Source organism: Myotis lucifugus, unplaced genomic scaffold, assembly GCF_000147115.1.
Source record: "Myotis lucifugus unplaced genomic scaffold, Myoluc2.0 scaffold_19, whole genome shotgun sequence".
Taxonomy (NCBI): domain Eukaryota; kingdom Metazoa; phylum Chordata; class Mammalia; order Chiroptera; family Vespertilionidae; genus Myotis; species Myotis lucifugus.
Window position 1 is genome coordinate 1561215 of NW_005871067.1, and position 19244 is coordinate 1580458.

Below are 19244 nucleotides of genomic sequence, written 5' to 3' on the forward strand. Positions count from 1 at the left end.
GCTCCGGGCTGCAGCGCTCCTCACGGGTGGGCGGCACCGGGGAGCGGCTTGGACCGGGACCTCCGGGGCGGCGGGATGGCGGCGGCGACGTGTGCACCCCCGGCCAGGCCCAGCCTGACATCCATCTCGTCGGGGGAGCTGCGCAGCTTGTGGACGTGCGACTGCGAGCTGGCCCTGCTGCCCTTGGCCCAGCTGCTGCGCCTGCTGCCCGGCGCCCTCCAGCTGCGCGGGGACCAGCTCGCCGTGCCCGGGTCCGGGGAGCCGGCTGCCACCAGCGGGGGCTTCAACGTCTTCGGCGACGGTCTTGTGCGCCTGGACGGGCAGCTCTGCCGCCTCGGCCGCTACATCAAAAGGTGGGTGCGCCCCCTCCCTTCGGGGTCCCCCGCTGGCCTCCGCTTCTTGGTGCCGTCACCGGGGCCGCCAGCTCTCCCGCCCGGGCTTTTCTGCCCTGCGCCCGCCCCGACATTTGCAGCTGCGCTAGAAGCCGCCCAGGGAGCACCCAGCTGGCCAGTGATTTTCCCTTTCTGGCTCCTTAACTGGGTCAGATGAGCTCAAACTGGGGCACACCCTTCGGGGATGTTTCAGAGGAGAGACTCACATCCTGACTTTAGATTGGTGGGAGGGGGGAGAGAATGCTCAATTTTGTGCACTACGAGTTTTATCCGGTGAGGAGACCCAGTGGAGAGTCGTATAAAAGTTCAGTGTCCCATCTTTTAGTGTTTCAAGTAAATAAATAAATAAATCACAGCTGAGAAGGGAACAAAGTCCCATAAAGTCTAACCCAGGGTCCTCTGTGCCATCGTGTGGGCAAAAGTAAGTGTTGTGTGCAAGTGTGCATGTGTCATATTTTTCTGAGAACTGACTGCCTGGAATCGTGCAAGAGCAGCCTAGAGCTTGATTCATAGATGAGTAAGCCCGCCAGCTACTACAGAGCCTTTGCTACTGGGAAAGACAGCAGCACTATGCCACCCCGTGGGTGAGATGCAGCCAAGAAGAGGCAAGCAAGAAAAGACATTTAAAATGCCTTCTTCAAGCTGCTGGGAAAACCTTGCTTTTCCACACAGTGAGAAGGAGGGATTTGAATGCCTGAAAACACTCCTCAGCAAGAATTTCTCCCTTTCTTAGTGAATAGAAAATCCCAACCCATACGCAGGAATTCCAACCCTGGGAGGAACGGAATTAGAAATCAGATTTGCAGAGATTTAAAAAGAAGGTAAGCACTGCATTTGAGAACGATATGAAAAATAGAAATGCCCAGAATTAGTTGAAGATATAGGTTAGGCTTTTGACAGAGCCAGCACTCCCAGTCTTAGCAAACTGCTGCAAATTTTTAAATGATTTTGTAGTCTGGTCATTAAACTCTTGCTTCAAACATCTCCTACATAAAAGAATATAAAATAGCAGTGGAACCCTGGCAGTTTAGAGTTCAGAATAAATAATAACCAGGCAACACAGACCAGGGTGCAAACAGTCAGAAATACAAGATTTTTGTCATCTAAGCAATTGTGTGAGGGTTTTGTACTGTGGGAAAGAGCAAGGAGGACCTGAAAATAACTCAGGGACTGGAAGGAACCATCTGTCTTCCTCTCAGGAACATCCTATGGCAGGGAAAGTAGGCTTTTGTAATGGGGTGTGTAGTCCTGAAGGATGACTGGGAAGGAACCTAGTGTGAATGGAGAGAGCCCTCCAGAAAGAGAGGGAAGACTGAGTCGTAGGCCCAGTGCAAGGTTTGCCCTCATGGATCACGAGGTGGATGCGGAGTCAGAATTCAGACTTCCAAAGTTGCTGCTCCTCAGCTTGGCCAAATTTACCCTGTTGTCTTCGGCCTTGAGGCTAGCATACAACTTCCTTTCTCAAAATATTGCTCCAGAGCAGTGATTTATTCCCTCCTTTCCCTCCTTTCTTCCTTCCCTTCCTATCTTCCTCACTTCTTCCTTCAATAAGTTTTGGCCAGTTTTACTAAAGACACATTTGGCACAATTTGCTTTTTACCAGTCTGTTCTGGCAGACTGCTAAAGGTCACACATCACCTGGTACCAGCCAGTGTGCATACTCTAGTGTTTCTAGCAGCTGTGCCCAGGTCAATATTATTTCCAGCGTAGTGGTGAACATCAGTTTTGGCTAACAAGGAGTAGCACTCTATTTGGGACTTTCCCAAGGATGGGCAGTTGGAGAGGATGACCAGTTTCTCTTTGCCTTGTCTGTCATCTTCAGAGTTGGCTGTACCCCCACACGTACTTTCCACTTTTCATGAGTTGGGGTCTAGAGCTGATGGACTCCAGTGACTTTTTCATCTTTGCAGTCACCATATTCCTGCCATAGGTATGATGGCCCCCACCCAAGAGCAGTCGAGAAGGTGTGTGTGGGGGGAGGGGGGGCGAGAAAGCAAAGCAATCATCCTTAATCACTTTGGACTATAGACTTTGGGGGATCAATCACATGTAGACCTTCTCCCCAGAAACAAAGAGACATACCCGATGTTGCTGACCATTTGGGTAATTTATGAGATAGTTGAATTCAGTTAAGAATCCTTGCTCTGCTAATTATTTTTTTCCATTGCACAAGTATTTTTGGTTTGGGATAAGCCCACAGTGTAAGCAGGATTTTTTTCCAGGGCCTCAGAGGTGTATACTGTGGCTTTCATAGGTCCTTTTCCGAAGAAACCGAAAGGTTCAGAGCTGCTGACCCTGACATTCCTATGGTTCACTCGCTCAACTTCCTGCGGTTTGTTTTCTGATACTTTAACACTTTTCTACATACATACCTGCTAAATAAGCCCAAGGCAACCTAGGGTGATGGGAAGGTTTCCTGATGTCCCTCAGGGCTTTAAAGCTTCTGAGGACCTGCTTTAAAAATATTTGTCCTACTTTGTGGGATTTATGGCAAGATCTTTACTATTATTTTTTCCTTCAAGCTCGGGATTTCTGTTGGTATTACAAACAAAACCTGCTCAAGATACAAGGTACAAATCATCACTAACTATCATACACACACCTTTTTCCTGTAATGCAGCCTCTGAGTGAAGTGTAATGGCAAACGATGGGCAAAGCAGAGCTATAATCCCTGCTTTTCAGTGTTTCCCTAGCATGAGAGGGGCTGCTCGGGCAATAACAATAAGCCCGACAATAATAACAGGGGTCGCTAATATTTGCTTGAGTACCAGGAATGGGGCACAATGTTTCACAGCTGTTATTCACATAAGTTTATGAAGTTGGCGCTGTTGTGTCCTCTTTGTGCAGTTGAGAAATTAGGATTGGGAGAGGTCAAGTCCTGCCCTTGAATAGGATCCTGGGAAGCATGGAGTCAAGCTCCTATGCAGCCTTGTCTAACTATGAACCCGTGTGTTCAGCACACCGCCCGACCCGAAATCTTTCTGCATTACTGTAGACAGCAGCTTTCTTGCAAGTTTCCTGAATCTACAAAAAAATAACAGAAATTACATCAGCCAGGACTCATCTTGTATAATCAACCTAAAAGCAAAAGTAAGTCCAGTGGTTGTAAAGAAGCCACTAAAAGCAGAGAGGTGACCTGCTCCTGCCTGTGTTCAACCAGCTGTTAGTGATGACAGTCAGACTCGCCCGCCTGGAGGGCAGCTGCCAGGGGCAGAGAGTGAGGGTTGAAAGAGGAGACTCATGGAGTTAAAGTAAGGACCCCAAGGCAGAGCTGGAACATAGTCAGATTTGTCCTGGGGAAGCCTCACCCCCACCCCACAGTGAAAGTGCTTGGCTCCCTCTGCCTGCCCAGGCGCACCTCTCAGAAGTGACCTTGACTAAGGCCAGGAGGTGTGGAAGCAGTGACAGCTCCACATACAGAGGGCAGCAGGGTTACCCTTGCTGCGGCTGAACTCAGCGGGCTCCCATCCTGCCCTCTTGGCTGGTCTTCGGCTTTGGTTCCCATGTTTGAGTTTTGGCTTTGGTGATTTGCCCAGTTCAGCAGCCCCTTCACAGGGCACCGAGTGATACTGATGAAGTAATTTTCACTGTGTGTTGAGCTGTGTTGTTATGAGTACAGTCTCAAGCACATGTGGACGGGCAGGAGGGCCAGCACCAGATGGCCTTGGTTGGAATCCGGGTTCTGCACTTACTGCCTCAGTGACTTGGGAAAGCTACTTCATCTCCGTGACTCAGTCTCCTCAGCTGTAAAATAGGAACGATAATTCCTCACTCTTATCGGGTTGCTGTTCAGAGTAAAAATTCATAAAGTGCTTAAAATAACTTTCAGCACATATTGATTACTTGACAAACATTAGCTTTCATATTATTATTAAGCAGCCCCCAAAGCCAAGTGCTTCACACACATTATTTAATCTTTTAGCCACTTCACGGATTTCCTTTTTTTAAAAATATTTTTTTATTGATTTTAGAGAGGAAGGGAGAGGGATAGAGAGATAGAAACATCAATGATGAGAGAGAATCATTGATCAGCCCCCTGCACGCCCCCTACTGGGGATCAAGCCCGCAACCCAGGCATGTGCCTTTGGCCATATCAAACCTGGGACCCAGCAGTCCGCAGGCCGACACTCTATCCACTGAGCCAAACCAGCCAGGGCATGGATTTCCTTTTGTCAGCTAGATTTTACAGGTGAGGATATGGATCTTGTCAAAGTTAAAAGTCACAGAGACAGAAATTAATTCCAAATCAGATGATTGAAAAGCCTCAAGCCTTTGCTGCCTTCTCTCCTGCCTTCCTTCCTCAGGAGCCTTGTTCTGGGCTTCCAGACACACTCTGGTTTACTTCGTGCTTTCAGCTCACCTGATGCTTGCCACATGCCTACCTAGAGGAGTGGAGGCAGCCACCCCATTGTCCCCAAGGCCTGGCAAAGCCATGACTCCTCCTGGGATCCCTATCTTTCTCCTGCTTTGCTCACCCATCTGTGGAATGCTGGGCCCAACAGGAGGATCACTTTTCTAGTGTGTGTCTCAGCTCAATAAGTGGTTCTGACCCCAGGACTCTCCCACTTTGCTCTTATTTAAGTAACTGGGACATAACCCTGTTGAGAGTGGACACTGAATGTAGAGAACTGAGCATTCCTCCAGTATTTGTGTGTTTGAACGATTAACTAGTTTGTAAACCTCTGAGTGGGAGGGACCATGTCTTAGACCAGTGTTTTGCAGACTTTAAGTAAGCATGCTGGTCTCCTGGGGATTGTGTGGATGTACGTTCTGATTGAATAAACCTGGAGAGAGGCCTGGGAATCTGCAGTTTCACATGCTCCCACATGATGCCAGTGCTGCTGGTTCAAGGGCCACACTTTAAGCAACAAGGTCTTAGACAGTTATCGTTTCATACTGAAATGGTGCATCTTCTTATCTGTCTCCTCAGTGGACTATATGCTTCTTGAAAGCAGGACTATTTCTCAAGTGTCCCCCCTCAGCACATCATTGGTGCAAATGTTTATTGCATATATGAATGAATGAATGAATGAATGAATCGTTCTGTGCACTATCACAGTGTTTCACTGCATTGTGTGTCAATAGTTGGTGAATGAATGAATGACCACGTGTATCCTCGATGTGTGGCAGAGACAGTATAGTGATAAATCTAAAATTTTTTGCTTAATTTCACTACAGTAGGGACAGAAGAAGACTGAGAGGAAGTGAAAGAGAATTTTGGTGAGGTTCTGTATAAAGCTATCATGTTAACACTAGAAACACAGGAAGGCCATCCTGTGTACTCTGTAGGGCAGAAGGTTCCTGCAAGCTTTTGCTATTAAGCAGCGGTTCTCAACCTGTGGGTCGCGACCCCTTTGGCGGTTGAATGACCCTTTCACAGGGGTCGCTTAAGACCATCCTGCATATCAGATATTTATATTATGATTCATAACAGTAGCAACATTACAGTTATGAAGTAGCAACGAAAATAATTTTATGGTTGGGTCACAACATGAGGAACTGTATTTAAAGAGCCAGAAGGTTGAGAACCACTGCATTAAAGGTTTATGAACTCTTAAGCAATTTCTGGGCCTTCTACAAGAACTGTTCTAACATGTGTTTCTCTGTTTCTCTGCTCCCCTCTCTCTACACACACACACACACACACACACACACACACACACACACACACACACTGGGGGTTGTGTCCCTCCGCCTGGCCTGTACCTCTCCAATCTGGGACCCCTTGGGGGATGTCCGACTGACGGTTTTAGGCCCGATCCCATCAGGCCTAAACCGTCAGTCAGACATCCCTCTCACAATCTGGAACTGCTGGCTCCTAACCACTTACCTGCCTGCTTGATTGCCCCTAACTGCTTCTGCCTGCCAGCCTGATTGATGCCTAACTGCTCCCCTGCTGGTCTGATCGCCTCCAACTGCCCTCCCCTGCTGACCCATTGCCCCCAACTGCACTCCCCTGCCAGCCTGATTGCCCTGAACTGCCCTCCTCTGCCGGCCTGGTCGCCCCTAACTGCCCTCCCCTGCCGACCCATTGCCCCCAACTGCACTCCTCTGCCAACCTGGTTGCCCCCAGCTGCCCTCCCCTGCTGGCCTGATTGCTCCCAACTGCCCTCCCCTGCCGACCCATTGCCCCCAACTGCACTCCCCTGCCAGCCTGGTCGCCCCCAACTGCCCTCCCCTGCTGGCCTGGTCGCCCATAATTGCCCTCCCTTGCTGGCCTGGTTGCCCCCAACTGCCCTCCCCTGCCAGCCTTATCACCCACAACTGCCCATCTTGTGGCGATGTGAGGGCAGCCACCTTGTGGCGGCCATCTTGTGGTGGCCTCTTGTGATGGTGTGAGGGCGTTGCACAAGGGCATGAGGACCACCTAGGCTTTTATTAGTATAGATATTTCAGAGAGGAAGGGAGAGGGAGAGAGAGATGGAAACATCAGTGATGAGAGAGAATCATTGATCAGCTGCCTCTTGCATGCCCACTACTGGGGATCGAGCCCACAACCCAGGCATGCACCCTTGATCAGAATCGAACCCAGGACTCTTCAGTCTGCAGGCCAACACTCTATCTACTGAGTGTTGGAGCTAGGGCTCCATATTTTTTTAATGAACACACACACATTCAGATGGAAGCTAAAGGTTTGAATTTTCATTCATCCCTGAGCAGTAAATCGTTAGAGCCAAGGGAACTTTGGAGCAGCTTTTTCAGATCATGCTACAGATGATGTGAAACCTGAAGGCACTTCAGAAAAAGGGAGGTGTCTTAGACGGTGGGCAATCTTTCCGCCAGTCCTGATTCACTAGAAGCGAAAATAGTGTTGTTTTCTCATCCCACCTTTCGACTATTGCCTTCATTCAGCTGTTCTCTTTTGCCTTCAAACAGAAGAGATGAGGACAGAAATTGGAGCAATGAAGGAGAAACTCTTGCTCATTTCCCCAGATGCTCAGATTTCCCTCTTTCCTGGTCACTCAAAGGAACCCAGCCCTGGTTGGTGTCAGAAACTTATAGAACTTCATCACCCGTGGCCAGCAGAGTTGGCTAGGATTACAGATACTAATTATTTTGTTGAGCATCTACTATGAACCCAAGTATAGTACATATGTCAACACTACTTGCACTGCATTGAATTGACAAACAGAAGGTAATATTGTTGTATCCCTTTACAGATGAAAGCACAGGTTCAGGCTAGTTAAGTAACTCACTTAAGGTCACAGTGGGTTGTGTCTGTGGGACTGAGTTCATACAGTTAGTCAGTTAGGGCATGAATTGGATCTTTTCATTTCGAATCATTATGCTCTTCATCACATTGTTCTGCCTTTCAGTCTTTGGATTGGAGGCAAGTGTAAAAAATTTCAGCCTAGAAAAAAGCATTTTGGGGCCCGGGTAAAAGCAACAATGAAATGAGAGTTTAAAGGAACCATCTTCAGCTGTTGGCTTTTCCTCCCTAATGATAACATCAGAAAATATAGTTAAGTACCCAGTACACAGAAGCAGTGTTTGCATTAGTAATTCAGAAATGTGCACAATTAAAGATGAAACAGCTAGTCCCTAATACAGTCTAGTACGGCTCCTCCAAAATAAAACAAGTGATTGGATGCCAGATACTTAAATATCTGTGAGACTTAACAACTCGATTCACAATCTTTTTGCATTTTGGTGACTTACATATCCAAATTTTATAACAGTGAGTTCCAAAGCAATGCTCATATTTCTTTATTTCATTGGAATTTAGAGGTGTTTAACAATTGGACCATAACTGGGAGGTTGGGAATAGATGACTTGAGGAGGTATTTCTTGCAACCTGGATCAGTAGGTAGGGATCTTGCCACCATCTCTTTTCTGTGAGTTCTGTTACCAGTTCTCATATAAGCAGCGTTTCCACACCTTTGAGGTACAGGGATAACTGACATGCTCTGCCATGATGTTAACAGGCCCCTTAAGATCCTAAAAGTGCCTCTAAATCATCAAAGGAAGAATACATTATGTTGAGCATAGCTTTATTATTCAGGGGATCTTATCCAATTCAGACTCTAAAAGAAAAGAACGACTCATGTGTAGGTGACCCATTAAAGTCAGCATGTGGCTATCCAGAAGCTCCCCCCCGCCCAGCCCCCTTCTCTGAACATGCCAAATCCATAGTGTTCCAAAAGCCTTCCATAGCATTCTGGAGCAAAATGACACCCAGTGGTCATTTCTCAGCTGAAATTTTTATCTTTTCCATACCAATGACACCTTGGATCAGACGTCAATGGATTGTATAGGCAGAGGCAAGTGTTGTCATTTGCATCATCAGAATAGTAATAAAAACTACAGATTTTCTGGCTGTGCTGGAGAGTGACAATCTGACCATGGATGTTGAGAGAGCAGAGGAGTCGCTTTGAGGAAATGTGACTGTTAACTGACTCTGTGATAAAAAGGTGGGAGACTGTGAAAACCCACCTTGGATGGCTCACAGGTGGTACCTGACTCCGGCCCTGACATCGCTTATTTCTTTTTTATGTTTAGTCCATTCACTCTTGCCCTTTTCTTCTATTGCTATAAGAGATTCCTCCCTCTACATCTCTCCTCTCACCCCTCTGCACCCACAGGTCTCACCGGCCCCTCCTCTTCTCAGTTCTCTCTTGTCTGCTGGACCATGTCCTTGGCAGCTGAATAGATGGAAGGTAGAGGGAACAGGAGAGCCCTGGGAACCCCTGTACTGCTACCCTCTTCCCCAGCCTCACTTCCTAGGCCCTGAGCTCCTCAGATGTGATAAGGCCCATGTGAGTGCCTACCTGGTACCCAGCACATCTTAGGTACTGAAGGAATGTTGTTCAGTGAATGAGTAAGAGCGAGTGAACCGAGTAGTGGTGGCCCCCTTTCTTTTCCCTTCTCCTTTGCCTCCTTTCTCCAGTCCCTTTTGGCAGTTGATCAATTATGACTAAGAAGAACAGGAAAATTCTCTCTCTGCTAATAACACAAGTGCTTCTCCCTTTCAGGTACCCCATCTCATCCCATTCTCCCTCCACACAGTTCTGACCTGGTGAAGGCAAGGGCAGGGGAGGGATGGAGAAAGGCCCAAACAAAGTCCCCAGTCTGGCCTGGCCAGTGTAGCTCAGTGGTTGAGTGTCGACCTATGAACCAGGAGGTCACAGTTGAATTCCCAGTCAAGGTACCTGCCTGGGTTATGGGCTCCATCCCTAATAAGGGGTGTGCAGGAGGCAGCCAATCGATGATTCTCTCTCATTATTGATGTTTCTATCTCTTTCTCCCTCTCCCTTCCTCTCTGAAATCAATGAAAATATATTCAAAACAAAACAAAACAAAACAAAACAAAACAAAACACAAAACGCAGTCTGCACTATCATACCCAGTCCGTCCCCTTATTACTCCTCAGGTCACCCACCCCTTCTCCATTCCCACCCTCGTCTTCCCTACTCCTGTCCTCCTCACAAGCACCCCTGCACCCCTTTCCTCCCTTCTTCCTCTCCCCCACCACCTGACCACCACCAGTGCCCATGGGTTGGGAAGTGGAGACTGTGTTAAAAGCCTGGCCAATCAGAAGACAGGAAGCATTCTAGAGGCTCCCTCAGGGGTCAGGTTTTAAATGCTCTCAAAATCAGGTCTGACAAGCCCAGAAAAAAAATAGTGATATATTTCTAAGAAACCAAGCCGGGAGACAGACAGTGGAAGCTGTGTTTTTCTGACTCAGGGGTAGATATTCTCCCACATGCTCTTGACCCATGCCTAGGCCAGGGTCCTGTGTGCTGGCCCCTCTAAGTGGATTGTGGGATATGGGCGAAGGGAGCTCTCCAGGGCTGTGATTTTTCAAGTCAGACACTGAAGGACAAGCCGGAAATAAACTCTGGAGCTGTCTCTGCCTTTGACTAGGTGTCAAAAGCAGACATGCTACTGCCGTGTTGCAAAAGCAGCTCACACTGTTGCCAGGCTGGCTGTCCACCGGTGCACTGTCCCCACAGCTGGGCCATCAGTGGAACCAGCTCCATGATGAAGAGGACTGTGGCAGTGCATCCTCCAGCCGCTGGACTGGATGCCATTCAGATTGCCTAGGTCTGTGGTCGGCAAACCGCGGCTCGCGAGCCACATGTGGCTCTTTGGCCCCTTGAGTGTGGCTCTTCCACAAAATACCACAGGCACGCACGTATAGTGCGATTGAAACTTCGTGGCCCATGCGCACAAGTTGGTATTTTGTGGAAGAGCCACACTCAAGGGGCCAAAGAGCCGCATGTGGCTTGCGAGCCGCGGTTTGCCGAGCCGCAGTTTGCCGACCACTGGCCTAGGTCCACATGGCACCTGAGCTTGGGTTTGGTTAGAAAATTAGCCATCTTCTTGAAGGAAGCTAATTTACATTTGAATCTGCCTTTTTATCAACAATGTGGGTAGAGACCTAGAAAGACAGCTGGAAAATACGTAGAGTAGGGAGAGAAAGCTGACATACTGGATGATAGAGAAGGAAGGGAAAATTGTAGACCCACTAGTCATATGGGATGACTGCCCTGGGGAAGACCAGCTAATTCCTCTCATTGAGTGTAATTTGTTTTCAATCCAGACAGACATAGAGCTCTGAGAGCTTCAAATGAACTCATATCCCTGGATGTAGATGTTTCTGGTCATGATCTGAGAGCCAAGCATTGGTGTCAGGCCACCCTAGGACCATGGCCACCTTTGGGTTGCAAGTTTATCTCAGCTGATCAGGAGAGAGAGGGGGCTTTATCCATATGTTATAAAACATGGTTGCCTCTGCAATGACACATTTTAGGGGACCTCTCTCAAATGGACTAGGGATGTGGCAGGCACCTGTCCAGACATCGCCTTCCCAACTTAGGTGGGCAGGTATATTACATTTGCTGTTATCTCTGCTTTTTTCATAGATATGTGGAACTGACCAACTACTGCGATTATAAAGACTACAGGGAAACTATACTGAGCAAACCGATGCTGTTCTTTATTAATGTACAGACCAGAAAAGACATCTCAAAAGGTTGGTATCTAACTGTTTTGGTTTGGTTCTGCCTTGCTGGGCTGTGGGCTGTGGCATGCTGATGTCAGAAATTGGGTAGGGGGAAAGCAGAGCGGATGTCGGCTTGTGACAAGGTTGGAGGCAGAAGCCCGGTGTGTCAGGCCATCTGAAGCACAGCACGAGCCTGCAGTTCAAACCTCTGCATAAGCCTGGGGCAGTAGCCATCTGTCTGAGTTTTCTTTCATACTTTATGTCAAGGCAGGAAGAGATTTAACATTCTGAGCCTGCAGGGATTGCAAAAATGACTGAAATGATGAAGATGAGGGTATGTAATACTGTCTACCACATGAGACACTTAGGTGTTCTGGGTCTGCTCTAGTGTCAATTGGTACAACAGCTCCACAGGGCTTTTCATTCAAATGGGAACATTTTTGGACATGAAAGGAGGTACTGTGAACAATTCTTCTGGAACTAACACAGGCAAATTAGGATGCATGGTCATCCTACCTGAGGTACTTGTACTATCCCCATTTTATAGATGACAAAACTAAGATAAAGAAAATAATACCTGTAGATGCTTTTATGTTTCATGCTATGATATTTGAATTTCAGTTTTAGAAATGTCTCTTTATGGTTTCTTCCAAGAAATCAGACTGGCTGTTAACAGCCATATTAACACAAGTTCCAATATGAAAATATCTCATTTTTCCCTTCTTCCTCCTGCCAGAGAGGGGAAATCATGGACATAATGATAGAAATTAAATTTATTGAATTTATTGCAAAACAACATTTTTAAAGTTATTCCAAGGTAACAAGAAAGGATCTACAAGTTCCAAAGAAACTTCTTTAAACATTCAGTCTCATCCAGATTCTTGGAGCTGATGCTCCGCTCATTTCAATCCAGAGTCATTCAGATTTTCTTTCACTTCTTAATTCAGAGTCGGAATGTTCTGGGCAGGAAGGGCCAGAACACACAGTAACTAGCAACACTCATAGAGCATCTGAGCCCCTGATGTTATTTGGCTTGATGATGGCCATGAATCCAGAGAGTTCTCTAGGGATATAATTCACAGATGTATTAGCTGCACCTCCTGGTCCATCTCTTGGAAGGAATCATAAGAATAAGAGGTCTATCTATTTTAACATTTTAATGAAAGTGCAGGGAGTGGGACAAGGAGGTACTTGTGGGTGGCCTACAAAAGGTACACAGTTTTAACTATTGTGGAAGGAGGTACAGAAACCCAGTGCTGGTTCATTGTAAGGAAAGCCATGATATGAAGAGAGAGTCTATGCTACAAAAGCTTAAGTAAGATGGTGAAGTTTAAATTGTGAACATTGTGATTAAGGTAACATGATGTCCAGCCCAGCTGCTATCCTAAACTGTACTTTTGTTTAAATTAGAAAAAGCCACCATTAACTCAAGACAATTTACTAATTCTTCCCAGAATTTTTCATAATAAATACACAGATAGGTTTGTGACTGTGAATAGTCTCCTTCAGATTGTGCAGTGAACAACCTATGCAGTCAGTATAGCTGTGAAGTATGCCGGCCCTGAGAATGCACAAAGGTCCTGGTTTGCTTTGTGTAAAAGTTAATTTAAAGTATAAAATAGCTTGCTTATTTTACTTGTTTTGTTTTGTCTGATCTTAAAGAGGATATATCTAAAATGCCCAAAAATAATTTAAGAGAAAGACAGGGGTAGGAAAATTAAGATGAATAAGGTGAGTGCAAAGGTTAGTTCAAAATGTGTTCCTCAAGGATGTAACACATGCTATTTGTGGGCTACAGGTTTAATGCTCAAAGCCAAGGAAAAATGTTGAGTTCTCAAAATTACCTAATGGCTGGCCCTCTGTTTAAACAGAGGCCGGCAATCTATGTTATGTGTCTCCCTAGAAAAAGCACTTCAGTAATTAAGGGGTTTCTGGGGGCTGAAGAGTTAAGGGGTTATTGGTTAATAGTATTTCAAATTTACTGAGTAGACAATCTTCCTTTTGCTTAGATTATATAGAATTGGATAGAATTGGATTTAAGAGATTACAAAAACAAAAAATAACAAAAAAACAAACAAACAAAAGACAAGCAACAATAACAAAACCTAACTGTGCCAGGACACAGACATGATGTAATTTAAGCAATGGGAGGGGCTCCTTCCCACTGGGGATTGTTGGGCACAGAAGAGAGTCCTTCTCAAATTGCCTTGATTCGTAGCAACCTAGACCAGCCCTTTGGCAGAATGAAAGTTTCTGGGGAAGAAGGGTTTAGGGGAGGGGGAGACATGGGGCAGCCTTCTTCCCTGGACTTGGCTGATGTTTTGCTTTGCAAATGACAACATGTTGGCGACAGTCAGGTCGCTGTTTAAATATCCAGCAAGGAAGTGACAGGAACACTAGCCATCCCGCGTTTCCCACTTCAGCTCCCTGTGCTGCATACTTCCGTGGAGGCTCAGTTCTCATTTCTGATAATGACGATTTCCCAGACAGAAGTGACAAAGTGCAGCCCAAGGAGGCCTGCTTCCTTCTCGTCTGCAAAATTCTCTGAATGTTTGTAGAAATCTGGTGAGGCTTTGCAGTGAGCGGGGCTAAAAATGAATAAAATCTGCAAGGAAGGTGGGAATCACTGCTTTGTCCAATACTAAGAAGTATGTTATGCCACACATGCACACTTCTTTTTTTGAATTCTGCTTCCAAATTTCTAGAAAGAACATATGCCTTCCTTGTGAACACAAGGCACCCCAAGATAAGACGACAGATAGAGCAAGGGATGGATATGGTCATTTCCTCAGTGATTGGAGAAAGCTACCGGCTCCAGGTGAGTGTTAGCCTGTCTGAATCCAGGACTGCGGCCACATAAAGAGGGGTTCGAGCACTTCATGTAGGGCCGAGTCCCTAGAGCTCAGCTATAACTTAGCTGTGTCCAGACATTGATGTTTTCTATTGCTTCATAATCACTACCAATAAAATGAGCAGAGTTTGTAGCAACTTATTAGAAATGGGGTAATAATGAATGTCAGCTTGACCAAGCACTTCAAGGTCTGTAGATGTAATATGATTCAAATACATATGTTTGTTTTGAAAAAGTTAAGGCAATGGTTGAGCATCAACCTATGAACCAGGAGGTCACTGTTCAATTCCCAGTCAGGGCACATGCCCCGGTTGCAGGCTTGATCCCTAGTAGGGGGCATGCAGGAGGCAGCCAATCAATGGTTCTCTCTCATCATTGATGTTTCTATCTCCCTCTCCCTTCCTCTCTGAAATCATTTTTAAAAAGTTAAGGCAACTGTTTAAAATTATCTTCCAGAATGAAAGAAAAATAAGAGGTGTGACATTTTGGACATTTGGGCAGTTGTTAGTAACATAGAATTCTAGGATATAACATTATCATTATATGCATGAAATTCATCAAATTTGTCTTTCTCTTTCAGTTTGATTTTCAAGAAGCAGTAAAGAATTTTTTCCCTCCGGGAAATGAGGTGGTTAATGGAGAAAATTTGAGCTTTGCCTATGAATTCAAAGCTGACGCATTATTTGATTTCTTCTATTGGTTTGGGCTCAGCAATTCCACTGTAAAGGTGAATGGAAAAGTTCTGAATTTGTCAAGTACAAGACCAGAAAAGAAGGAGACAATTAAATTATTTCTGGAAAAAATGAGTGAACCATTAATTCGAAGGAGCAGTTTCTCTGACCGAAAATTCAGTGTAACTTCTAGAGGTATGTTAAAAATTCTCATAGTTAAATAAAAGGATAGAATAGTATAATGGGAGAGGAGAGTCAATGCCTGGAAAAGATAAGGCCTCTAGACAAAGGGAAAATATATCACATTATTCAGAAAGTAAGAAGTGAGACATGTTTACTACCAAAAAGAAATATAGTGTTAGGCTCCTTAAAGTTTTCTGACATAGTAATTATATTGTGCAGCACACCCAGAAAATAATTTTAAAATATATTATTAATTTAAATACATATTAATGCTCATTTGAATGTTGTTAACACTTATTTAAATATTATGAAAGAATGATGCTTTCCTGATGTGCATATTCTGGCACCAGATATGAACAAAGATGTCAGCTGGAGGAGGAGTCTACGTGGTCAATAGCCATCAATTTTACATCAATTAAAATAACTGGCTCTGGCACATGTGGCTCAGTTGACTGGAGCATTGTCCATCCATGTAACAAATGGTTTCGGGTTCAGTTCCAGTCAAAGCACATACCCAGGTTATAGGTTCCGCATACATGAGGCAACTGATTCATGTTTCTCTCTCACAACGATGTTTCTCTCTCTCCCCCTCCTCCCTCTCTAAAATCAATAAACATATCCTTGGGTGAGGATTAAAAAAAATTGGAAGGGTTCTCCAGAGTTTGTGAGGTCACGGTGAAAAAATGACATATTATATGTGGTACATTCTGCATTTTGATATCCAATGCCTCTTTCCTAGGAGTTGAGGAGACTTGTCAGACTGGTGTGGCTGAGCAGGTGACACCGGCTGCACCTTCTCTGACTCAGTTCTCTCTGTCCTATGCTATTTGGGCTATAAAGCAACTTCCTTGAGCCAGGACTTTCGCTGCTAATTCCAACAAACAACCAAAAACAAAACAAACAAAAAACTCCGCCAGTCTCTATGAACCTGCAGTTTCAAAAAGTTTGAATGTGAAATGCAGGTCTTCATTAATTGTATTTAATACAGTTGCTTTCTTCCAATGTTTTAGCAAAAATGCTTACTCTAGCTATTTCTTATTTTGGAAGTAGCCCATCTGTCTCTGTTTCTCCCTGTCTCTCCTTCTGCTTCCTCCTTCCCTCATTCCCTCTCTTCCCTCCCTCCCCCAGTATCTGTCTCTCCCTCCTCCTCCTCTCCTCCTTTCTCTCCTTTTCTACCCCCTCTCCCTCTCTCTCCTTCTCCCCATCTCTCTCTCACTCCCCTCTTTCCCCCCTTCTTCCCCCTTTTCTCCCTCCCTCCTCGTTGCTTTAGCTTTCTCTGTCTGGGTGTTCCTTGCAAAGATGCCTCTGTACTCTGCTCCTCTGCAGTAGTGTGTGTGTGCGTGTGTGTGTGTGTGTGTGTGTGTGTTAGGGAGTGTTACCCTGATCTCTTTTGGGGAAAGATGAGCTTTCCTGGTTGTGGCAGTCCGAGGTGCCTGGTCCTTCTTGTGACACCCCTCCAGCCTTACCCACTACCATAGCAGCCTGGGTAGGGTTTTACTGTTTCACCGTTGCTCACCCTCTGTCATGTAGGTTGTGCAGAGTGTCCACTGCCATCCTGGGGACAACAGGGGTATGTGAAGTTGGGTGGTGCTTCCTTAAAATTCACTCTGAGCCAGCCCTGGGCCACTTACACTCCAGAGCCATGGGGAATGGTTCTTCAGGGCTGGCCAGCAAGGTCATGATCATGGCAGAGGGCAGAGCCAAGATGCACCAGTGGCCAAACCTTTGTCCTAGGCCAGTAATAGTGAACCTTTTGAGCTTGGCCTGTCAGCATTTTGAAAAACCCTAACTTAACTCTGGTGCCGTGTCACATATAGAAATTTTTTGATATTTGCAACCATAGTAAAACAAAGATTTATATTTTTGATATTTATTTTATATATTTAAATGTCATTTAACAAAGAAAAATTAACCAAAAAAATGAGTTCGCGTGTCACCTCTGACACGCGTGTCATAGGTTCGCCATCACTGACCTAGGCTGTCCCAACTTTGGGCCTTTGGGCAAGTGAGAAAAGGCTCATGCAACTCACTGTAAAGCTACTCCGGCCCATGGAAAAGCAAATGACAACCCAGGTCCTACTGGGAAACAAAATGTAACCCATCTCTATTGCGCTTTTGAGATTTCTGTGGAAGCCAGGATCCTCTCTTCAGTGTTGAAATGACTCCTTGTGTATTTTGTGAGTTCTGAGAGCACTGTGGGTTTGCTTCTGTTTTCCAGTGATGGCAATAATGCCTGCTTTACTTCTTTCAGGTTCAATAGATGACGTTTTTAACTGCAGCCTGTCACCCAGATCATCTTTGACGGAGCCTCTTTTGGCAGAATTACCGTTTCCAAGTGTTCTGGAATCTGAAGAGACACCTAACCAATTTCTCTGATTGGACTGAACATGTCTAGTTCCTCCTACACTCCAGGCCAACGGAAGATTGAGGGGAAGAGGGGGGAAGTGGGAGGCAGGCCCTCCACCCTCTGATCCACCCCTCTGCTCTTCCAAGCGAGCGCTCCTCTCACATTTCCCTGGGTGCCGCCTTGCCCTGGCAGGCTCCATGTAGCTGACTTCAGGATGGGAGGGCACTGGCCCCATGGCTGGGTATCCCCTCCTTTGAACACTTCTCCAAAAAGGCAGAGGGACCAGTGGGGTCCTGCCACCTGAGTGCTTTGTGTAGGACCTTGGCACCCAGGGAGTTTCTTTGGCAGTCTCTGTAGGCCCAGTCTGATTTGGGCATTGACCATGATGCTTCATAAATCACGGTTTGGCCCTCTGCTTGGGACACCCTTGTCTGAACCCAAACTTAGCCAGCATGGCATTAGCTGTGCTGTTCTTTTGCAAACTTGGCTGGCACCTTTCACTGGAAGGCAAATGTGTTTCTCATCCTGCCTTAGGAGAACTATTCTAGGTAAGGTTTGCTGGCGATTAGCCAGGTTGGCAGGATGGCAGCCCTGCCACCTGCTGTCTAAAATTTGAACTCCCTTGGCCTTCCTCTTAACAAAGCTGCTGGTGTAGAAAGAGGCCAGGTGATGTGCAATGAAACAGTGACAGGGAAGGATCATGATTACAGCAGTGTCCTCTTTCTACACAGAAATGATAGGAAAGCACATTATGTCAGTTGGGTATTATTATTATTATTATTTACTTTTTTATTGAATTTATGAGGGTGACATCTACACAAATAAAAGACAAAGATGCTAATTGATGGTACCTTCGCTATGCCCCAAGCCACGCCCACCAGCCAATCAGAGCGACTATATGCAAATTAACCCAACCAAGATGGCGGCCGGCAGCCACAGAGCTGGAGCAAGCAGGAGGCTTGGTTGTCTGGCCAATGGAGGAAGCCAAGCTTCCCACCTGCTCTGAGCCGGCTGTGGCCTCCGCTCATGGCAACAAAGTTTCAATTATAGAAGACAAATAAATCCCAGATACCTGCTTCTAGCCAGCCTCCACTGGAAGCTTGGGTGGCTGGGGGCCGTGGCCAGCCTGCAAACAGCCATCAGCCCCTCACCCAGGCTGGTCAGGCACCCCAGCAGGATCCCCCACCCTGAAGGGGCTGTGGCCAACCTGCAAACAGCCCTCAGCCCCTCAACCAGGATGGCCAGGCACCCCAATGGGGACCCCCACACCGAAGGGGCTGTGGCCAGCCTGCAAACAGCCATCAGCTCCTCACCCAGGCTGGCCAAGCACCCCAACGGGGACCCCCCACCCTGAAGGGGCTGTGGCCAGCCTGCAAACAGCCATCAACCCCTCACCCAGGTTGGCCAGGCACTCCTATATAATAAAAGGATAATATGCAAATTGACCCTAACAGCAGAAAGACTGGGAATGACTGGTCACTATGACACACACTGACCACCAGGGGGCAGATGCTCAATGCAGGAGCTGCCCCCTGGTGGTCAGTGTGCTCAGGTCTGCTCAGCCACAGCCAGGCTGATGGTTGCCAGTACAGCAGTGGTGGTGGGAGCCTCTCTGGCTTCCTCAGCAGCGCTAAGGATGTCCGGCTGCAGCTTAGGCCTGCTCCCCGCTGGCAAGTGGACATCTCCCAAGGGCTCCCAGGCTGCCAGAGGGATGTCTGACTGCCAGCTTAGGCCCAATCCCCCGGGGAACGGGCCTAAGCCAGCAGGTGGTCATCCCCCGAGGGGCCCCAGACTGCAAGAGGGCACAGGCTGGGCTGAGGGACCCCCACCCCCAGAGTGCACAAATTTTTGTGTA

The 19244-nt window shown here is 46.6% G+C and overlaps 1 protein-coding gene across 1 annotated transcript; it reads left to right on the forward strand.

The window, feature by feature from the left end:
- Positions 1 to 9: 9 nt before the first annotated feature.
- Positions 10 to 18230, forward strand: MEDAG (mesenteric estrogen dependent adipogenesis). The gene is made up of 5 exons (XM_006085466.3): positions 10 to 353; positions 11258 to 11367; positions 14043 to 14155; positions 14769 to 15054; positions 17294 to 18230. The coding sequence occupies exons 1-5, from the start codon at positions 76 to 78 to the stop codon at positions 17416 to 17418; spliced, it is 912 nt and encodes a 303-aa protein (XP_006085528.1). The 5' UTR covers positions 10 to 75; the 3' UTR covers positions 17419 to 18230.
- Positions 18231 to 19244: the final 1014 nt, after the last annotated feature.